Genomic DNA, 16,834 nt, shown 5'->3' on the forward strand with positions numbered 1-16,834 from the left:
TTCAGAAAAGATCTCCTACTGCACATTTAATTATCTTATTGGTGGTAAAACAAACAGGCAGTCAGAGGATGGGATTAGGAAGGTTGTTATTTCAAAAATATAAAAAAAGCATCATCTATGATTAGATGGTATTAGTTACATGTTGGTATAATACAGTCAAAAAACAATAACTAGTAATGATAGAAAACAGAATTTGCAGCTGTAGGGCTAGGGGAGTACTTTTTATCTCAAATATGTTGAGTTCTGTTACAAGTTTGTAAAAAGTGCACAATTCTTAGCTGTTTATCACGCTGGACTGTACAAATGTAACAGATTTTGCAGGTCAACTCATACAGCTTCATGCTGTAAATAGCACCGGCTCTAACACTCTGACGGTGTGATTACCGTTTTATGTAAATCGAACACCCAAGTTGTTCACTGTAGAATACGGCACGACTGCTTAATCTAAACCATCAGTCAGTTTATGAGGCCCATTCACCCTTCTGGGAGGTCATTGCTGTGTCTCTGGGGACTTTTTGCATGAGTCAGCCTTTTTCTCTCAAAAACTTCAACACTGAGTCAGGAGCTGCCCACATACTGGTGGACTGAAACTTGTGTGTCACACGCACACAAACACATACAGCTGTGTTTTCATGCTTTATGGGGACATTTCATTACTTTCATTTTATATGGCCTAAACCAGACCTTACTCCCTAACCTAAACTGAATTCACACCTCAGTCCTAAAGCTAACCCAAACCCTAAGAAGAGAACTTTACCATATGGGGATCAGTTAAACATCCCTATATGCAAAACAACTCCTCCACAATGCAGATAAGACAAGACCACAAGTTAGCTATACTGTTTGAACAAGAATTTTATACTGACTTCCATTCACTTTCAGTTGAGTTTTATATCCTAATTCTGACCCAAAGCTAAACTCAATTCACACCTTAGTCCTACTAGGGGCCCAAGGTGGGGCAAATGTTCAGAGGGGCGCCTAACAAAAGAACAGAACAATAACAAAAAAATGACAATAACACATAGCTATAGTTACATCGATATTAAATGAGCCGCAAAGCCACATTTGCTGATCCCTGATTAAGCAGATGAAAACTGTGATTCTATCTTAATACAGCTGAAGCTTGAAGTGATGCTCCATCATTTCTAAACATCTGTTAGAGTAAACTGTAAAGGGAAAGATTAAATCAGTCCAATGAACAAAGAAGGCACAGTCTCTTCTATCAGCACATGTGAGAAAATTTTTTTAGTGTTGAGTCTTCAGTAGAGGGACCACAACAGGAGCCAGGACAAGATCTACAGGGGCATCACCTGTCAAAAACCCCCCATGATACTAAACCTATCCCAAAAACACACTTTTCCTTAGATAGATCAGACTTTGGTCCCTACAATGAGCAGTGACTGCTTCTAACTTATATATGTTCCGAAAATTGTCCTTACACTATAGAAAATTAGATTACACTCACTCTAAAATTAGTTTGGCATGACTAAACGTGTCTTCCCTCTGCAGGAATCTGTCAAACATTGTCTTAAATGAAGCTGTGCAAGTCATCTGTGTTTAGAGATGAGAAGGATACTACATTCAGGGCCGGCCCAGGGCACAATCGAACTAGGCCACTACTGAGTGCCCCAGGGCAACTTTCCCCTTCAAGGTCAATTGAGTCTTTTTGTTTGTTTTTGCATGTTTATGCATACATAATGTTTTCCATATAAACATAGTAACAAAACACACAATTTGTAATAAAATGTTGCATTTTTTTGAAAATATCTGTAACAATCTAGAAATCATTACTTATACATTGTAAGTAAGGACCAATGTAAACTTCTCTTGAGACAAACTTATCTTTGGTAAACAAAGATAATCTAGACAGTTTATCATCTATGGATTAAATTATCTGTTTTTGTACAATATAATTTATAATCTTCATTTATCAAAGCTTTTTTTTCTGGTTCCTGCATTACAGTTTATTTTTGCACATTGCTGTTGGACCAACAAATATAAACATGACACATAAAAGTTGGTTTATTACTTTATAATATTGCAGGATACTAACAAATAAGACACTGTAAACAACAGTGTAACATAGTCAAAATTGCACTTGATTATTACTTTTCTTTTCCAAATTTGTATTTGTAGGTTCAACTTATCATTTTATGATTATGTTGCGAGTTATTGAATTTTATCTTATGTAGTTATTTTCATTTGCATTATTCAATTTCATTAAGTCTACTTTCCTGCACTCTACCCTTAATGTTGCTCCTGGGCTTCCGTAGTCAACTCCCCCTAAACCTCACAATGGTGTTCGTGTTGCTGAGGGTGAGTTGTGTGGAAAAATGCACCACCAAAATTGTACAAGTTTCTTTAAAAACTCCGTCATTTACAGTAAATTCTTTGGTGTACAGTATGTTGTTCACTGGTAGATACAGAATTTTAAAGAGCTGTTTTGTGTTATTTGGACCAATATTCTAAGTTTTATAGGCCGTTTTTGTTTTACATTTTCTGGCGCTATTTGGACTAGCTGACCAGTGTAATTAGCAATTTGCAAAGTGTCCATTTGCATGTTTAGGAGCGGATGTGCAGGACAGCATGCTTGAAGACAGTTTCTAATTTTTTTTTATGTCATCTGCAGGTATTTTTTCATTTGTTCAATTATTAATGTTTTTGTTCTATGTTTGTCACGCCACCCAACGCAGTGTGTTTATTTTGCCACTATAATATACCTCAATATAAAATGTCTCACTGTAAAGTTATAGACCTCACAACGGTGTTCGTGTTGCTGGGGGAGCGGATGTGCAGGACAGCATACTTGGAGACAGTTTCTAATTTTTTTTTATGTCATTTGCAGGCATGGGCGGTTCTAGACAGGGGCCAACGGGGGCCAGTGCCCCTGTAGATCATGTCTTGGCCCCTGCACTGAAAACATAATACACAAAGAAATTCTAATGATGATATTTGCTGGAACAGACATAGTAATGAATAGGTTTTTTTTTTTTTTTTGAAAATGCTGTTTTACTAATTCTCTAAAAACAATAAGGTGATAGCTTCAGTGGTATTGAGATAGGATCCCAGTTTTCATCTGCTAAATGTTTTTTTGCTCTACTTTTTACAGCCAAATTAATCAGTTTGTCTTGAGTTCTAAATCAGATTTTATAGAAAACGGTCATTCTAACTTAAATTAGGTCAAAAATAAGTCCCATTCCTAAATTATGAATGCATATTGACCTAATAAGCAATACTTTTAATTAAACCTAATTGAATGGATAATTTCACTTCAAGGCTGCTCTCAACATATTTGAAGCCCTTGGCCCCAGCCTGGCCCCCTCCTGGCCCCCTGGTACATTTGGTCTAAAACCCCCACTGTCTGCAGGAGAAAATAAAAGCAGCAAAACGGTTCTTTGAGTGCTTGTCCTTCATCGCATTACTACACATCCGTTACATCAGACCTGTATTAAGTTTATAGTAGGGGTATGATATCGTATCATCTGATTGTTGAGGCCCCGAAATATACTTTTGCTCAAGGCCCCATAAAACTTTGGGCCGGCCCTGTGCACATTCTGTTTTGCATTTCTGCTTTCTAGATAACCAGCGCCTCACCAATCTGTTTTGAGTCATTATATCCATGTTTCCTGTTTCTTAATTCTGCTTTAAAGTTATTCATTTTGACCAATGCCAGTTTAGTCTTTTTCTAATCTCATTGCTTGGCCTCTTAAAGCAGAGGTAGAGCAGCCTGACAGTGAGGGCGCGCACTGACCATCACAGAGCAGCTGCAGCACCAAACCCCCTCAGCAGGCCTGGCATTGTACCTACACTGCCTATCACTGCTTATTGTCCTATAGACTCGATAGGTGTCTGAATGCATGCATGCATGCATGAATGCACTCACTCTGCGTATCCAGTTCCCCAGGGAAGCCTGGTGCCTCTCTTTAAGGTGACCACCGGCCGTGTGGCGTGCTCGGTGGAGTACTGCAGGAGCTCCGGGGTGAGGTCCAAGAAATCCGGTCGGCCGTAAGGGAAGCGATGCGGCAAGCCTTCCTGTCCGCAGTTCTGGCCTCCACCTGAGTGATGATTGTGGTGGTGGTGATGTCCATGAGGCATCATCCCTCCCACCAAGTTCGACATCGCGTTTTTCACTTTGCTGATCATCTTCGGCACCGACCCGCTGTGGACCAAAAGATCCGAGGCGAAAAAAAAAAAAAAAAAAAAAAAAGGAAATTACAAGCGATGCGCCACCACGGTGGAAACGGGGAAGGGCGAAGAACAACAGAGCGCAAAGAAGGCGAGAATCATTTCAGGAAGCGATTGTTTTCCTCCGTGGACCCATGTGACAGCTTTCAGACAAGCAGAGGCGAGTTTTTCCTCATTCAAACAGAATAAAAAAGCCTCTTTGCGCTGCGCATGGGCCGTGATCCGCCAGGAGGCTGTGGCTCCTCTGATAGGGCTGGGCTTCAAGGGGATGCGCAACCAGCCGGCAAAAATTCACAGGCATCCAAATGTCCGTGGGAGCTGAATTAGTCCCAATCAGAGACAATCTTCAAAGCTTTTCCGACACTTCCGATTCATTTCATTTGTTCTCCAAACTACAAAATAGCCAGTATAATAAACAAGTGGCTCATAAATAAGCCAAACTGGGTATGTCCAGCCAAGCTGAGCCCAGCACCAGATGATTTGAGCCATCAACAATAATTGGTCCATTATAACCAGTAGTTGTTTAAAAAAAAAAAAAGAAAAGAAAAAGAAACAAAGAAAAAGAGGGATGGTGGATTTTTTTTTTTTTTTTTTTTTTGGAAGATCATCAACATCTCAGTCATCCAGGTCATAGTCATTCAAAAGATAAAAATAATTAAAAATTTTTTTTTTATAAAAAAACAAGAATAAAATATAATCCACTGGACTTTGTTGGTTCCTTCATGGCTACATGCAAAACAACAAATTGCCATGAGTCCAATTCATTAAAAAAGTTTGTTAGTCTCTGTATTGATTTAAATTTCAAGAATGAATTCACTTTGTTCCCAAAAAGTTAAAAAGAATAATCCACTGGACTTTGTTTTCAAGTTTGAAGACGTTTTGCTTCCCATCCAGAAAGCTTTTTCAATTGAAAATGTCAGAAATAGCGTTGAGTTAGAAGCTTTATATAGTAGCCCAAAAACTTGCTTTTTATTCTGCTTCATTTTGCATGATATCTAAGCCAAAACAAGTTTTGGAAACTTAGAAACAAAGTCCAGTGGATTGTTTTTATTTATTTATTAATTTATACTTTTTTACTTCTTTGGAAGCATACATAGCCTAATTAATATAGTCTATTAACCTAAAGCAGGATGCACAGTATGGATGTTACATGTCAGGTAAGTCAATCATTGACCTTGACTGGGGCACCTTACAGGACTGGTTGGCATGGCTATCACTGCCCCTACATAGTTAGGGACTCATTTCCCACTGGGATCAGCTTCATTGTCATGGTAAGTCAATTCTTTGATTTTATTTTTCAGGTTACTCATAAGCCCACAGCCCACCAAATGTCAAAAGGGCAATATTATTGCCATTACTGTTAATATATAGCAGAAATTCTACACATTAGATAATAAAATGTCAAAGGGGAAGGTATGGGGGATTCTCATTTAAGAAGGGGGATAATTTTTAAGATCTTTTTAAGAAGGTGGATGCCATCCCCCCTCAACTTGAGTACTGATTATAACCCATCAAATGGGTTTATGATATTCTATCCAAATTATGGGCTGAATTAACTGCAAATTTGGATAAATTCAACGACGCCTATTTATTATTGCCCCTACCCAAACACTGGGCCAAATCATTTAACTTTATAATTTTTTATTTCTTTTACCCAAATTCCGTGTCAAATTAACCATAGTTTTATTTATTTTTTGTTCACCAGCCATATATATTAGTTTAGTAATCATTTTAAATTCTTGGTAAAATTGTCCAGTATCTTTGTTAATTTCAACATATTACATTACGATCATTAGGAAAGTAAGGTGCAATAGATTACTCATATCTATAACACAATTCATGCTGAATTTGGTTATGCAATACATGTTTTATGCAATAAAACTTTATGGAATCTGTACAAAGCACCATCTTGAAATTTAATAACACTTAATAACCAAAATACACAAAGGAAGCTAATAATGGAATTATTTTAATTAGAGTCATTTAAACAATGCACAGCAGTGTGTATAACATCTGAGAGCAACAGGCCAAGTGTTAAACTGGTAGTAACAAGCTGTATTTTAGGCTTTTAGCTCCACTGGTAGCAAGTATTCTAGTTTGAAGAGTTCAGGCTTTTCTCCTGGTATTTCATAGGCTGCTCTTTGCAGGAATTCCCACAGATGTTCACACTGCTTTGGTTATTTAAAGTGCAAAATAAAGAAAATGCCTTGAAGCAAACATTGAAGGTTGGAAACTGTGTGTCGTGGTCCAATGCATGTCCACTGTGATGACAGATCCTTAAGATGCATGCTGACTGAAGTGGATAATCCAGGCCCAGAAAGCAAAATGCCTGTACAGAGATCAGTTCCAACAATTTGCATTTGCAGCGCCCACAACACAGACTCATCATCTAAGGAGTTAAACTCCTGGTTAAGTGAACAAGATGAAGGAAAACAAGGCAGGTTTTGAAACCTGGATTATCCACCTCTGCATGCTGATCATTTCCAAGTGTCAGAAGGGAGTGAGGTCAGGATGCCTTGACCTCATAGAAGTACTCCACCATGTTTGTACCAGGTAAAGAAAGCAAATGAGAATAAGTAAGGATCAAATGATTGTTTTGAAAGCCCACTTAAATAAGATATATATCTAGATAGATCTATATATCTACTGTATATAGATCTATGTAGATATATATATCTATATATATATAGATATATATATAGATAGATATATATGCCTAAATGTATAGAAATCTGAGGTGTCAAAAGTATTAAAGTTAGATTATCAACTTCAGCTTTTAACTGAAGTTAAAGCGTAAAAGTAATTTTTTTAAAAAACAATTTAAAGTTTAAAAGTAATGCAGAAAGAAATGTTAGGGACAGATACTTTAATCTACTGTAATAAAGGAATATTTTTCTACAACTCTGGATGATAAATTCCTTGCATTTAGTTTTCTTAATCTTAGAACTAATGGTAACAGTGTCAATTTAGCTTCACATCACCTTGAAAAATTGTTTGGTCTGTGGTATACAACAAGTTAGTGACAAGTTGGTGTTGTTGTTGTGATGAACAACAATACCAAACACAATGAAATTCATTGTCTGGATGAAACAAATTATTTTGATGTTTTTATTTTATTTTTTATAAATACTAACATGCTATAATGAAAATGAGCTGGAGTAGAAATAAAAGTTATAAAATAATTACTCAAGTAAAGTATAGATGTCAGGGTTGGGTTGAGGTTTGAGGACCCAAATGCAGATGCAGAGGTGATTTCTTGCTGTTTTAATTAGTGATAACAGTAAACAAAGGTAGGAATCCAAAAATCCAACATGAAAAAAGTAAAACAAACCAGAACCATGGAGACACCAGGGGAAAATAATCACGAGGGGCCTGGGTAAGACAAGGCAAGACGAAGTAAGACGAGGAACCAGCACTGAGCAACTGCGCAAGGAGAGTATTTATGGTAGACTGAACAAAGAGAGGACTAATGAGCAGATTGGGAGCAGGTGTGAAGAGAGCAGTCTAGGAAGGGGCTGGGGAAAAGGAGACCAACACAAGAGGGCAACAAATATAACCAGAAAACACAACAAAATAGGAATGAAACAAATAAAACTAGAAAACATGGAGCAAAGTAAAACTGAATACTTAAAAGAAAACATAACAGAACCAAGACCGTGATAATAGATGGACAATATTTCTACTTAAGTAAGGTAACGAAGTATTTTTACTTTGTTTCTTGACGCCTCTGAAAGCAATATATATGAAACTAAAGTACACAGTATTGCTCTCTGTATACAGTATACTATACATGCTGTGCAGCACATCTAACAGCAGAGATTAATAAAAAGAAATGTGGTCATTTCCCAAATTACAAAGTAGAAATGAAGACTTAAATTGAAAAATATATATTTCTTACCTTTAAATATTTCTATAAGGTCTGTCAGCTGCCACAGCAGCCTAATGTTGATTAAAAAGTTGTCCATTGATCTGAAACAAAAAAAGGGGACAAAAACAAACTGTAGTTAGGCGGATTTCCAGAGGCAGAATGGGTCAGGATCAGGCAATCAGAAAACACAGGTACAGTAGAGAACTCTCATCACAGGCTTGAAATAATCTGGCACTGATAAGTGGTCTTAAGGCTGGTTAAATAGAGGCTGAAGCAGGTGGATCAAAGGAGGGGCAATGAGAAGTGGGCAGAGATAGGCAGGAGAGTGAAATGAGTAATCAGACTAGACATCATCGCCAAGATCATGACAGTGTCCCAAGAGGGCACTTTAGCACATGTTTGGCTCCAAAGGGGGCAGTTTAACATGTGTTTTGTTTTCAGCTAAGGCATTAAGGGCATGCTTTGGCTCCAAAGGGGGCACTTAAACATGCGTTTTGGCTGCAAAGAGGGCACTTTAGCATGCCTTTTTGGCTCCTAGGGGGCAGTTTTATATGCCTTATGGCTTCAAAGAAGGCAGTTAAGCACACATGATGCCTCCCAAGACATTGCACTACTTCAATTCTATAGTTGGAGGGGGTCAGGTTATCCTAAACTTTCACTGTAGTAATGCTGCTCTAGCCTTATGCTTCTGGAGGACAGAATGACCACTTTTCATCCTACTACATTCTCCCACTATTCTCAAATGTTGCATTGTTTGCAATTATTTCACTTTTTTATATTTGTTTTATATATATTCATTGTTTGTTCTCTCTCTGCTTTTTCCTCTCTCCATAGTAGCTACAAGTGTTCTATTTAGCTGTGACAGTGTTCTGAAATTAAATTTAGGCAAGGACTTAAAAAAACTGAACTATGACATTAGGACATCATTTATATAATATTAAACCTTACCTTGTGTTTAAGTGTTTATGTGACAGTGTTAAATATTCATTACAGATTATGCAAAGCCTTTGCTGCCATAATAAAAACAAGATGCAGTTACAAAGGCTTACCAGTAGATGGAGCCAAATAAACGTACCTAAAAAAAAAAAAAAAAAAAAATAAAATCTTAAAGGCCTTTATGGCGATGGGAAACTCAAATATTCTGCATGTATGTTGGTTGGCATATTAAACATTTGAGATTGTAAATCTTAAATGTAAATCCTGTATTTATTAACTGACTCAGATGCTTAAACATATCCTTACGCATACACATCTTTTCTTTATAGCACATTTTTATGACATATTTTTTCTCACAGCAGCTGTTGTTTTGCAGGCTGTCTACAACACCACATGCTGGCGAGTGATAAAAAGAAAGCTGAATGATTTCCTCTGCCTCAAAGCATGATTTCTTTTCCTCTTTGATTTTATTCTCTCTCCTCAAGATAAAGTACTCCCAACACAGAGAAGCAGTGGATAAAGATTTAATCTCTTTCCTGATGAATGACCCTCTGCTTCTCTGACAGCAGGTACTGAGGAAGACTGTTCCTGCTACGAGAAACAGTGAGATGTTTCTGTGAATTTTTTTAGCTTTTTTTCTTTTTTTTTTTGTCTTACAAAAAGTGGCTGTGGTGCAGACAGTCGACACAGTTTTGGAAACCTCCGCTGAGAGGAAATATTTGATATGCAGATAAAGTTGGAGTTCTCTAAGCTTTGTGTATCGTTATGTGACAGATCAGAGTCCCTCTAGAATGATTTCAAAATGTTTCTGTAAGGTTTTCCATTTTGTTTTGAATCCTATGCTATTATATGTTATTCCAGGTTTTGGCAGGACTTGCGGTCTTGTGGTTAGGGCATAGTGCTTGGAATACTAAGGTTGTGAGTTTGAAACCCACCCCCACAGATTGCCACACTGGCTCTCTGAGTAACTGGCTCTTAACCTCACACTGCTCCCCAGGTGCCACACAATGGCAGCCCACTGCTCCCCATGGGGATGGGTTAAATACAAAGAGTGAATTTCGTTGAGCTGTACTTGTGACAGTGTAATGACAATTAAAGACCAACCCCGCTGAATCTTCATTTAGCAAGGAAAGTGCATTATTTTTCATTTCTCTCTTCTCTCAGATTTCCTGCATAAGTGTCATGTCTGGGTTTTCACATTTAGGTGTACTTTAATTGCAGTTCCTGCTGTATTCTTTTAAGAATTTTGAAAATTAGAATTGTTGCACTAGTTTTAAACTGATCAGGGCTCGTCTCCACACAGAGACTAAAAATATATTCATACAGACTCAAAAATGTATTACGAAAACACATCTGACAGGTAGGAGCAACCCAGCATGGCCTAAGCAATCAGTAAAACCTAATATATGTTTGATGCCATGAAAAAAACTCCATCTATTTTCATTTATAATTCTTTCAATCTAATATAGCTCCCTTTAAATATTCAACAGATTATTTGTCATAAATAGGAAAATTGTTGATTCTAGTAGTGCCGAACGCTTCTATTTTCAATGTGACTGATGATTATGGGAGATTCCCTGTACTTGTATAACACTTTATAAAGTCCAATGACCTAAAAGAATGTAGCGCTAAAACCACTCATACTCTGATGTTGGCCAGTTCGATTGTAGCCACAGCTGCCCAGGTGCAGACTGGCAGAAGTGAGGCTGCCATGTATTAATGCCACCAAGCCCCTGACCATCTTAAGCAGACAAGGCTGGTTAATGTCTTAGACAACTTTTATTGTTATTTTGTATACACAGAGTCTATGCAAAACAAATTTTTGTTTTGTGCAGCTTTCAGAACATTTCCATTCTATTAACTGCAGCAGTGATCAAATGTAAACAGTGTTGGATGAAGAAACATGGTGCAAAAATGCATTGATATGGAAGCATTAAAAATATACGGTGCAAATATGCAGTGTTTTGGTTTGGTGTTATCAATGTGATGCAGAGTCTGTGACATAATTTAGAGTTTTTTTTTTTTTTTAACATTGAGCTGTCTGATGGGGGTAGGGAAGGAGCTGCTACGGAATCTGCTGTTTCTGCATTGAATGCTGTGAAGCCTCTTCCCAGAGGGCAGCAGGTACAACAGTCCATGTTGGGGGTGTGATGGGTCACTGATGATGTTACGGGCTCAGGACACGCAGCGCTGGGATGAAATGTATTTAATGGAAGGAAGAGGAGCCCTGATGATCCTCTCTGCTGTTCTCACCACTCTCCTCACCTTCTTCCAGTCTGAGACGCTGCAGCCTCCACACCACACAGCAAGACAGCTGGTCTGAACGCTCTCTATGGTGCTTCTGTAGAAGGTTATGAGGATGTTTAGGGGCTTTTGGCTCTCCTTATCCTCTGCAGGAAGTACAAGCGCTTCAGTGCCCTTCTGACCAGTGAGGTGGTGTTGACAGTCCAGGTGAGGTTGTCTGTGATGTGCACCCCCAGGAATTTGGTGCTGCTGACCACCTCTAAAGCTGAGCTCTCACCTCTCACCTCTAAAGCTGACCACCTCTAAAGCTGTTAATGAGCGGTTGAGACTGGTTAGGCCGGTTCTTCCTGAAGTCGACGATGATCTCCTTTGTCTTCTCCACATTCAGGATCAGGTTGTTATCTCTGCCTCAGCCCACCAGCTGCTCCACCTCCTCTCTGTAGTCCTGGTTGTTGCCATCTCTGATGAGGTCCTTGTCTTGCTCAAGGGCACAATTTCTGAGACAGAGCTAGTTCTCACACCAGGCTTTAAAGCCTAATAAATGCTCAAGCCCAGCATTGGAAGCAATAACTTTTATGCAATATCTACAGACAGTGGCACAGTTTTATATCACTGTGGAGGAATTTTGTTTTGGTTAAGCCGCATTGTTGACTGTTGCGACATAAGCGTCCAGGTTGAGGTCATAAAACAGTATTTTAATTGGATTTAGGTTGTTCCTAAACCTGTTTATGACCTCACTATGCTCACACCTGTCTAGATTGGGACATGTGTTGCTTTTTGTGTGTTTGTTTTACCCCACTTTGTGTCATTTTACTGGTTGCATTTGAAGTGCTTTCTTGATCCTTCCCACCTGGGAGTAGGCCTAATCAGGCAAGGATAGACTTATAAGAAACTGAGTCTATGCAAAAAACAAACACAAACACATTTATTTTCTTTAAGTGCCAGGTTGGTTTTGATAACTTTTTTTCCCTTATTGAATGAAATCATAATTTGAAACATAGATTAAAAAAAAAAAAAAAAATTATTAGCCATGATTATCTTTGCCAAACAATGACATTGGTTTATTGATCAGAAGATTTTAGGGGCACCAAGAAATGTCCACACTTTTTTTCAGGGTACAGAAAACATTAAAAAACAATTGTAATAGTTTGTGTAAATTTTACAGATTAACACAAAGGTGTTTAACACATCTCCATCTTCTTTGATAAAATCTTAGTACATTTCTAATCTAACCAATTTGTCTATGGTTGTTTTCCAGTGTAACATTGCCTCCTGTAAAGATGCTCTGTGTTTTTTTTTGTTTTTTTTCAAGATGTACACTCAATGTTCTTCCTCTAAATTGAGCTCATATATTCTTACTTTATGTGGGCATTATTTCTTTCTTTATGGATGGAGTCCTCCTTTGGCCCGACTCAGGGTGCTGCTGAAGTTGGAAACTCCATTATCAGGGCCCCTGATGAAAACCTGTTAATGGCCGTTCAGTTGGGATTGAGGTCGAGAGAGAGACCCGGTGGTGCAGCCGCACACAAAGCCATAAAGCCTGATGTAGGGGCCTCTCATCGAGCGTCCGCAGCTCAGGAAAAATAACTGTACTGGTGTCTGCAGACCTGTTGAATTAAGGGGGGCATTAACTGCTGCATCCTCTGCATTATTGATGGAGAGCTCCTTTCCTGAGGCCATAATGGCGGTTATTTTTCCCCTTGCAATTTTCTGGTAGACGTCTTGCTGTCTTCAAACACACTTCTGCAGAGAGCGAGCGAGGGTTCAGGCGAAGTGCTTGGCCTCCTTCCCGCAGGTTGCTGTTATTTTAAACCAAGCCGTGGATCCCAATCGATGTGGAGCTGCAGACATCTCTTACAACAAGTCATATTGCATGCGTGAAATAAGAGTAATAACAGAATGACAAGCGTGGTGTGATGAGTGTTATGCAAGGTGCCACCTACACAGACAACATTAATGGAGATTGTGAGATTTTCTACTAAAGGTGCCAAATCACATGGTACCTGGAGCTCACAGAGTGTTTCATGGGGTGTGACCCCAAAAAGACAAAACCAGAGATTTTCATTCCAATTTAATGCCAAACGCTCTCTAACAGGGATTACCTCATGAGTCACCCCAGCAGCCACCTACACACCTGTTGTTAAGTTTCTCTAACAGACGCTCCAACTGCTGGTTTTATCTGCTCCTGGCCACCTTGAAACACGGCTCTACGCCGCTGACCTCATCCTGTCATATGATTTAATGAGCAGTGCCTTGTCACAAACCGGTGGGTCTGGGGACTGATGGGGCAGCTCCATACAATGCCCGAAAGATTAATGAGGTCATCTTCCTCGCCCAATATGTGTGAGAGACACTCAGCTGGGAAAAGAGAAGCTTGATGACTTTGGGAACCATTTAATATAAATGATGCAAAGAGAATCAAAAATAACAGCCTCAGTATTCATAGGCAGTTATGAGGTGATGTGAAGCCTGGCTCTGGTCTACTTATCTGCTTTGAATTTTATAGCCCAGCCTGGTCGATGATAATGAGCTGACATTTTTTTGTACTCGGTCAGCAGGGACTGGCATGCTCTGCCCTTTGATTCTGCTTCCATGTGTGATTCAGACTGCATGTGTGTGTGTGTGGAAATTTATGAGATTTAGTTTTATGATGAAAACACTCCTAAGAGCAGCCTCAAATCAATCCATCTGAAGTCAAAATGATTTCCCTCAAACTCTTAAGGTCCTTTCCGAAGGCTGCTATTGATTATTCCAACCTTTCCCAGGTTTACAAAGGGTCATATGGAAGAGACTGTTCCAGAAATGGAAAGATGATAATGCAAATTAAAAATTGGAAGGCTTGTAGAGTAAAGAGTAGTGCTGAATGAAAGTAAAAGGTGAATGTCAGGAGGCTGACGTTTTAGCAACTTTGGTCAGGGTGCCATTATTTGTTTAGATCATTTATATATGATAAACATCTCAACTTTCCAAACTTAAGCTTATATAAAGTCATTATAGAAAATCAGCAGCCATTTATTTTTTTCAAGCAGCTGCTTAACACTTGATAAATGAAAACAAATGACACTGACAATGAAAAAGAGGACTTTTAAAGGACTGTAGTGCTTTTAGTCCATCACAGAGACAGGCTTCAGATTGTAATTAACAGAGAAGATGGAGCTGTAGCTGGGGTATGAAGGAATGAGAAGATTTAGAACAAACTGATCCTATTTGCATAAAATTAATGAAAAAAAGTATTTGTCCTGTTTGGCCAAATCGGCATCCAAGAAAAAATTTGTTTGGTTCATTTTCAAGTTGTGAAAATAATATGAGAAGCATCCTGGTGCAGTTTGGAAACAAACTGTGGAGCTCTTATCTAAAAGAGACAAATTATAGTAAATAACAATAATAATATTTTTTTGTTGTTAATCTGGTGTATATACTGTACATATAACAGGGATTGTGGTCTTGCCAGAAACAGTAAAAAAAAATAAATAAAAAATAATCATGCTACTGTTAGAGTTCTGGTTCTGTTATGTTTTTCTTTTGGATGTTCAGTTTTGCTTTGCTCCTTGTTTTCTAGTTTTTATGGTTTCATTTTTTTTTTTTGCTGTGTTCTCTGGTTAATTCTTAGTTACTGTTTCAGTCTTGGCTCTGTTATGTTTTTCTTTTGAGTTTTGAGTTTTACTTTGCTCTATGTTTTATAGTGTTAGTGGTTTAATTCTTATTTTGTTGTGTTTTTTTAGTTATTTTCCGTTTTCTAAGTTTGTTTGTTGCCCTCTGCTGCCCTCTTGTGTTCTCCTTTTTCCCTAGCTCCTTTTCTGTTCTGCTCTGTGCACACCTGTTCCCAACCTGCTCGTTACTCCTCTCTTTGTCTCAGTCTCCCTTAAATACCCTCTCTGCTCAGTTCTTCTTTGATGGGTCCTCATCAAACTTCCCCCAACTCCGTCTTCCTGAGCCTTCCTCCTTGTGATTTTAATCCCCATGATGTCTCAATGTTTTCTGGTACGTTTTGAAGAGTTTTCATGTTTTGATTTTTGGACTCCTGGTTTCATGTTAGTGTGGACTTTGTTTCCTTTTTGGATTTTTGGATTCCTGGTTTCCTGTTAAATTGGACTCTGTTTTTGTTTTTGGATTACCTGCCTCTGTTTTCAGTATACTCATTATTAAATCCTCAAGAAATTCACCTCTGCTTCCCTGCCTCTGCTTTTGTGTCAACAAACCACAACACATCCTGACAGCTACAAGTCCACAGTGAGCAATTCAGATAGTTTCAATCAATAGGTTTTGAGCAATAATTAATACATGTACAAAAAGTAATTCAGTGTTTTAATTTAGTCCCTTGCTGAAAGAATTTTACCCCAAATTTTTTCCTGGACATGGTCTGAATTTGATCAGAATATCAGTTAAAAAAGAATGAATCTGAAATTTACTCCTTTTCAGGAAATGCATCAAAATTAGGAACCCCAACAGTCTCCCGTTTTTAAAAAGGCCATTAGATGTGCTAATTAAAAGACATTAAATTGAAAAATTGTCATGTAGTAAATGCACGTTTCTGTTGTTTAGCCATACTTGGGTAACCTGAAATAAGCCAGATTGATCCATGTAGTTCAGTTTGAATTCTACACGGTATTTTCAGGAGTTTTTGAATTCACAAAACTCAAGACAATTCATGTTGCTTACAACGTAAAGACTTGTGCGCTAAACAAACTGTAGGGTTGTGTTGCAAAGGACTAGGAATTAGGATTAACACCCCCCCCCCCCAAAAAACGGAAAATTTAATGAACCAAATTTTGATTTGTCCATTTCCACTTCCAGACACCAGTCCTGAAGTCCTTTCTTTCCCTGGATAGTGTTCTCTCTGTTGACCCCGCGAAAGGTGAAGGGAGAGCAGGAGCTACACTTGAAGAACTCAGCTCGAGCCTGAGTGTTTTAGTTGTGTATCTAAAACATCTACAGATTTATCTCAAATCAACTCTTGGTGTTCTTAAATACTTTAAAGGCAAAGAGTATTTAAAATTTTGAATGTAAAGAAAGAATTAAAAAAAAAAACTTATAAAAAAATCCATCTTTCATTATTCTGGCTTTTAGCAAATAAGAATAATCTGCTTGCTTTTTTTTTTTTAGACTGTTTCTATTTCATAACAGCCTGCACTGTGGCACAGGTTGTAGCACTGATGCCTTGCAGCAGGAAGATCCCGGGTTTGATTTCCAGTCTTTCTGAATGCAGTTTGCTCCATGTTCCTCCTGTGCATGTGTCGGTTCTCTTTGAGTACTTTGGCTTCCCTCAACAGTCCAACAAAACGTAAACTGTTATATTAACTGGCATCTCTAAGAGTCAAATAACACAACTAGTGTGTGTGCATGGTAGTATGTTGATGTGCTCCCCTGTGATAGACTGTTGAATAACACTGTGGTCCAAGGCCTTTTACTCATAGACTGGCACCAGCCACCTGTGACAGATAAGTTGCAGAAGGTGGATGGATGGTTATTCATAACTGACTGAGAAGAGAAAAAAATATTTATGTGCCTTTTAAGTGTATTTAAACTTCTGGTTTTAACTGTAGATTATATTAGCTTAAAAATATTTCCAGATATGATTATCTTATCATCACCTCATTACAG

At 38.3% G+C, this 16,834-nt stretch overlaps 1 protein-coding gene across 1 annotated transcript in view; it reads right to left on the reverse strand.

The window, feature by feature from the left end:
- Positions 1-4,420, reverse strand: part of LOC107098534 (protein phosphatase 1H-like) — a 30,478-nt gene extending 26,058 nt beyond the window's left edge. Inside the window, exon 1 of the mRNA XM_015396269.1 lies at positions 3,884-4,420. Within this exon, the coding sequence (XP_015251755.1) occupies positions 3,884-4,143 (260 nt within the window). The 5' untranslated portion in view covers positions 4,144-4,420. The remainder of the gene's footprint in view (positions 1-3,883) is intronic.
- Positions 4,421-16,834: the final 12,414 nt, after the last annotated feature.

Source organism: Cyprinodon variegatus, unplaced genomic scaffold, assembly GCF_000732505.1.
Source record: "Cyprinodon variegatus isolate N-32 unplaced genomic scaffold, C_variegatus-1.0 Scaffold787, whole genome shotgun sequence".
Taxonomy (NCBI): domain Eukaryota; kingdom Metazoa; phylum Chordata; class Actinopteri; order Cyprinodontiformes; family Cyprinodontidae; genus Cyprinodon; species Cyprinodon variegatus.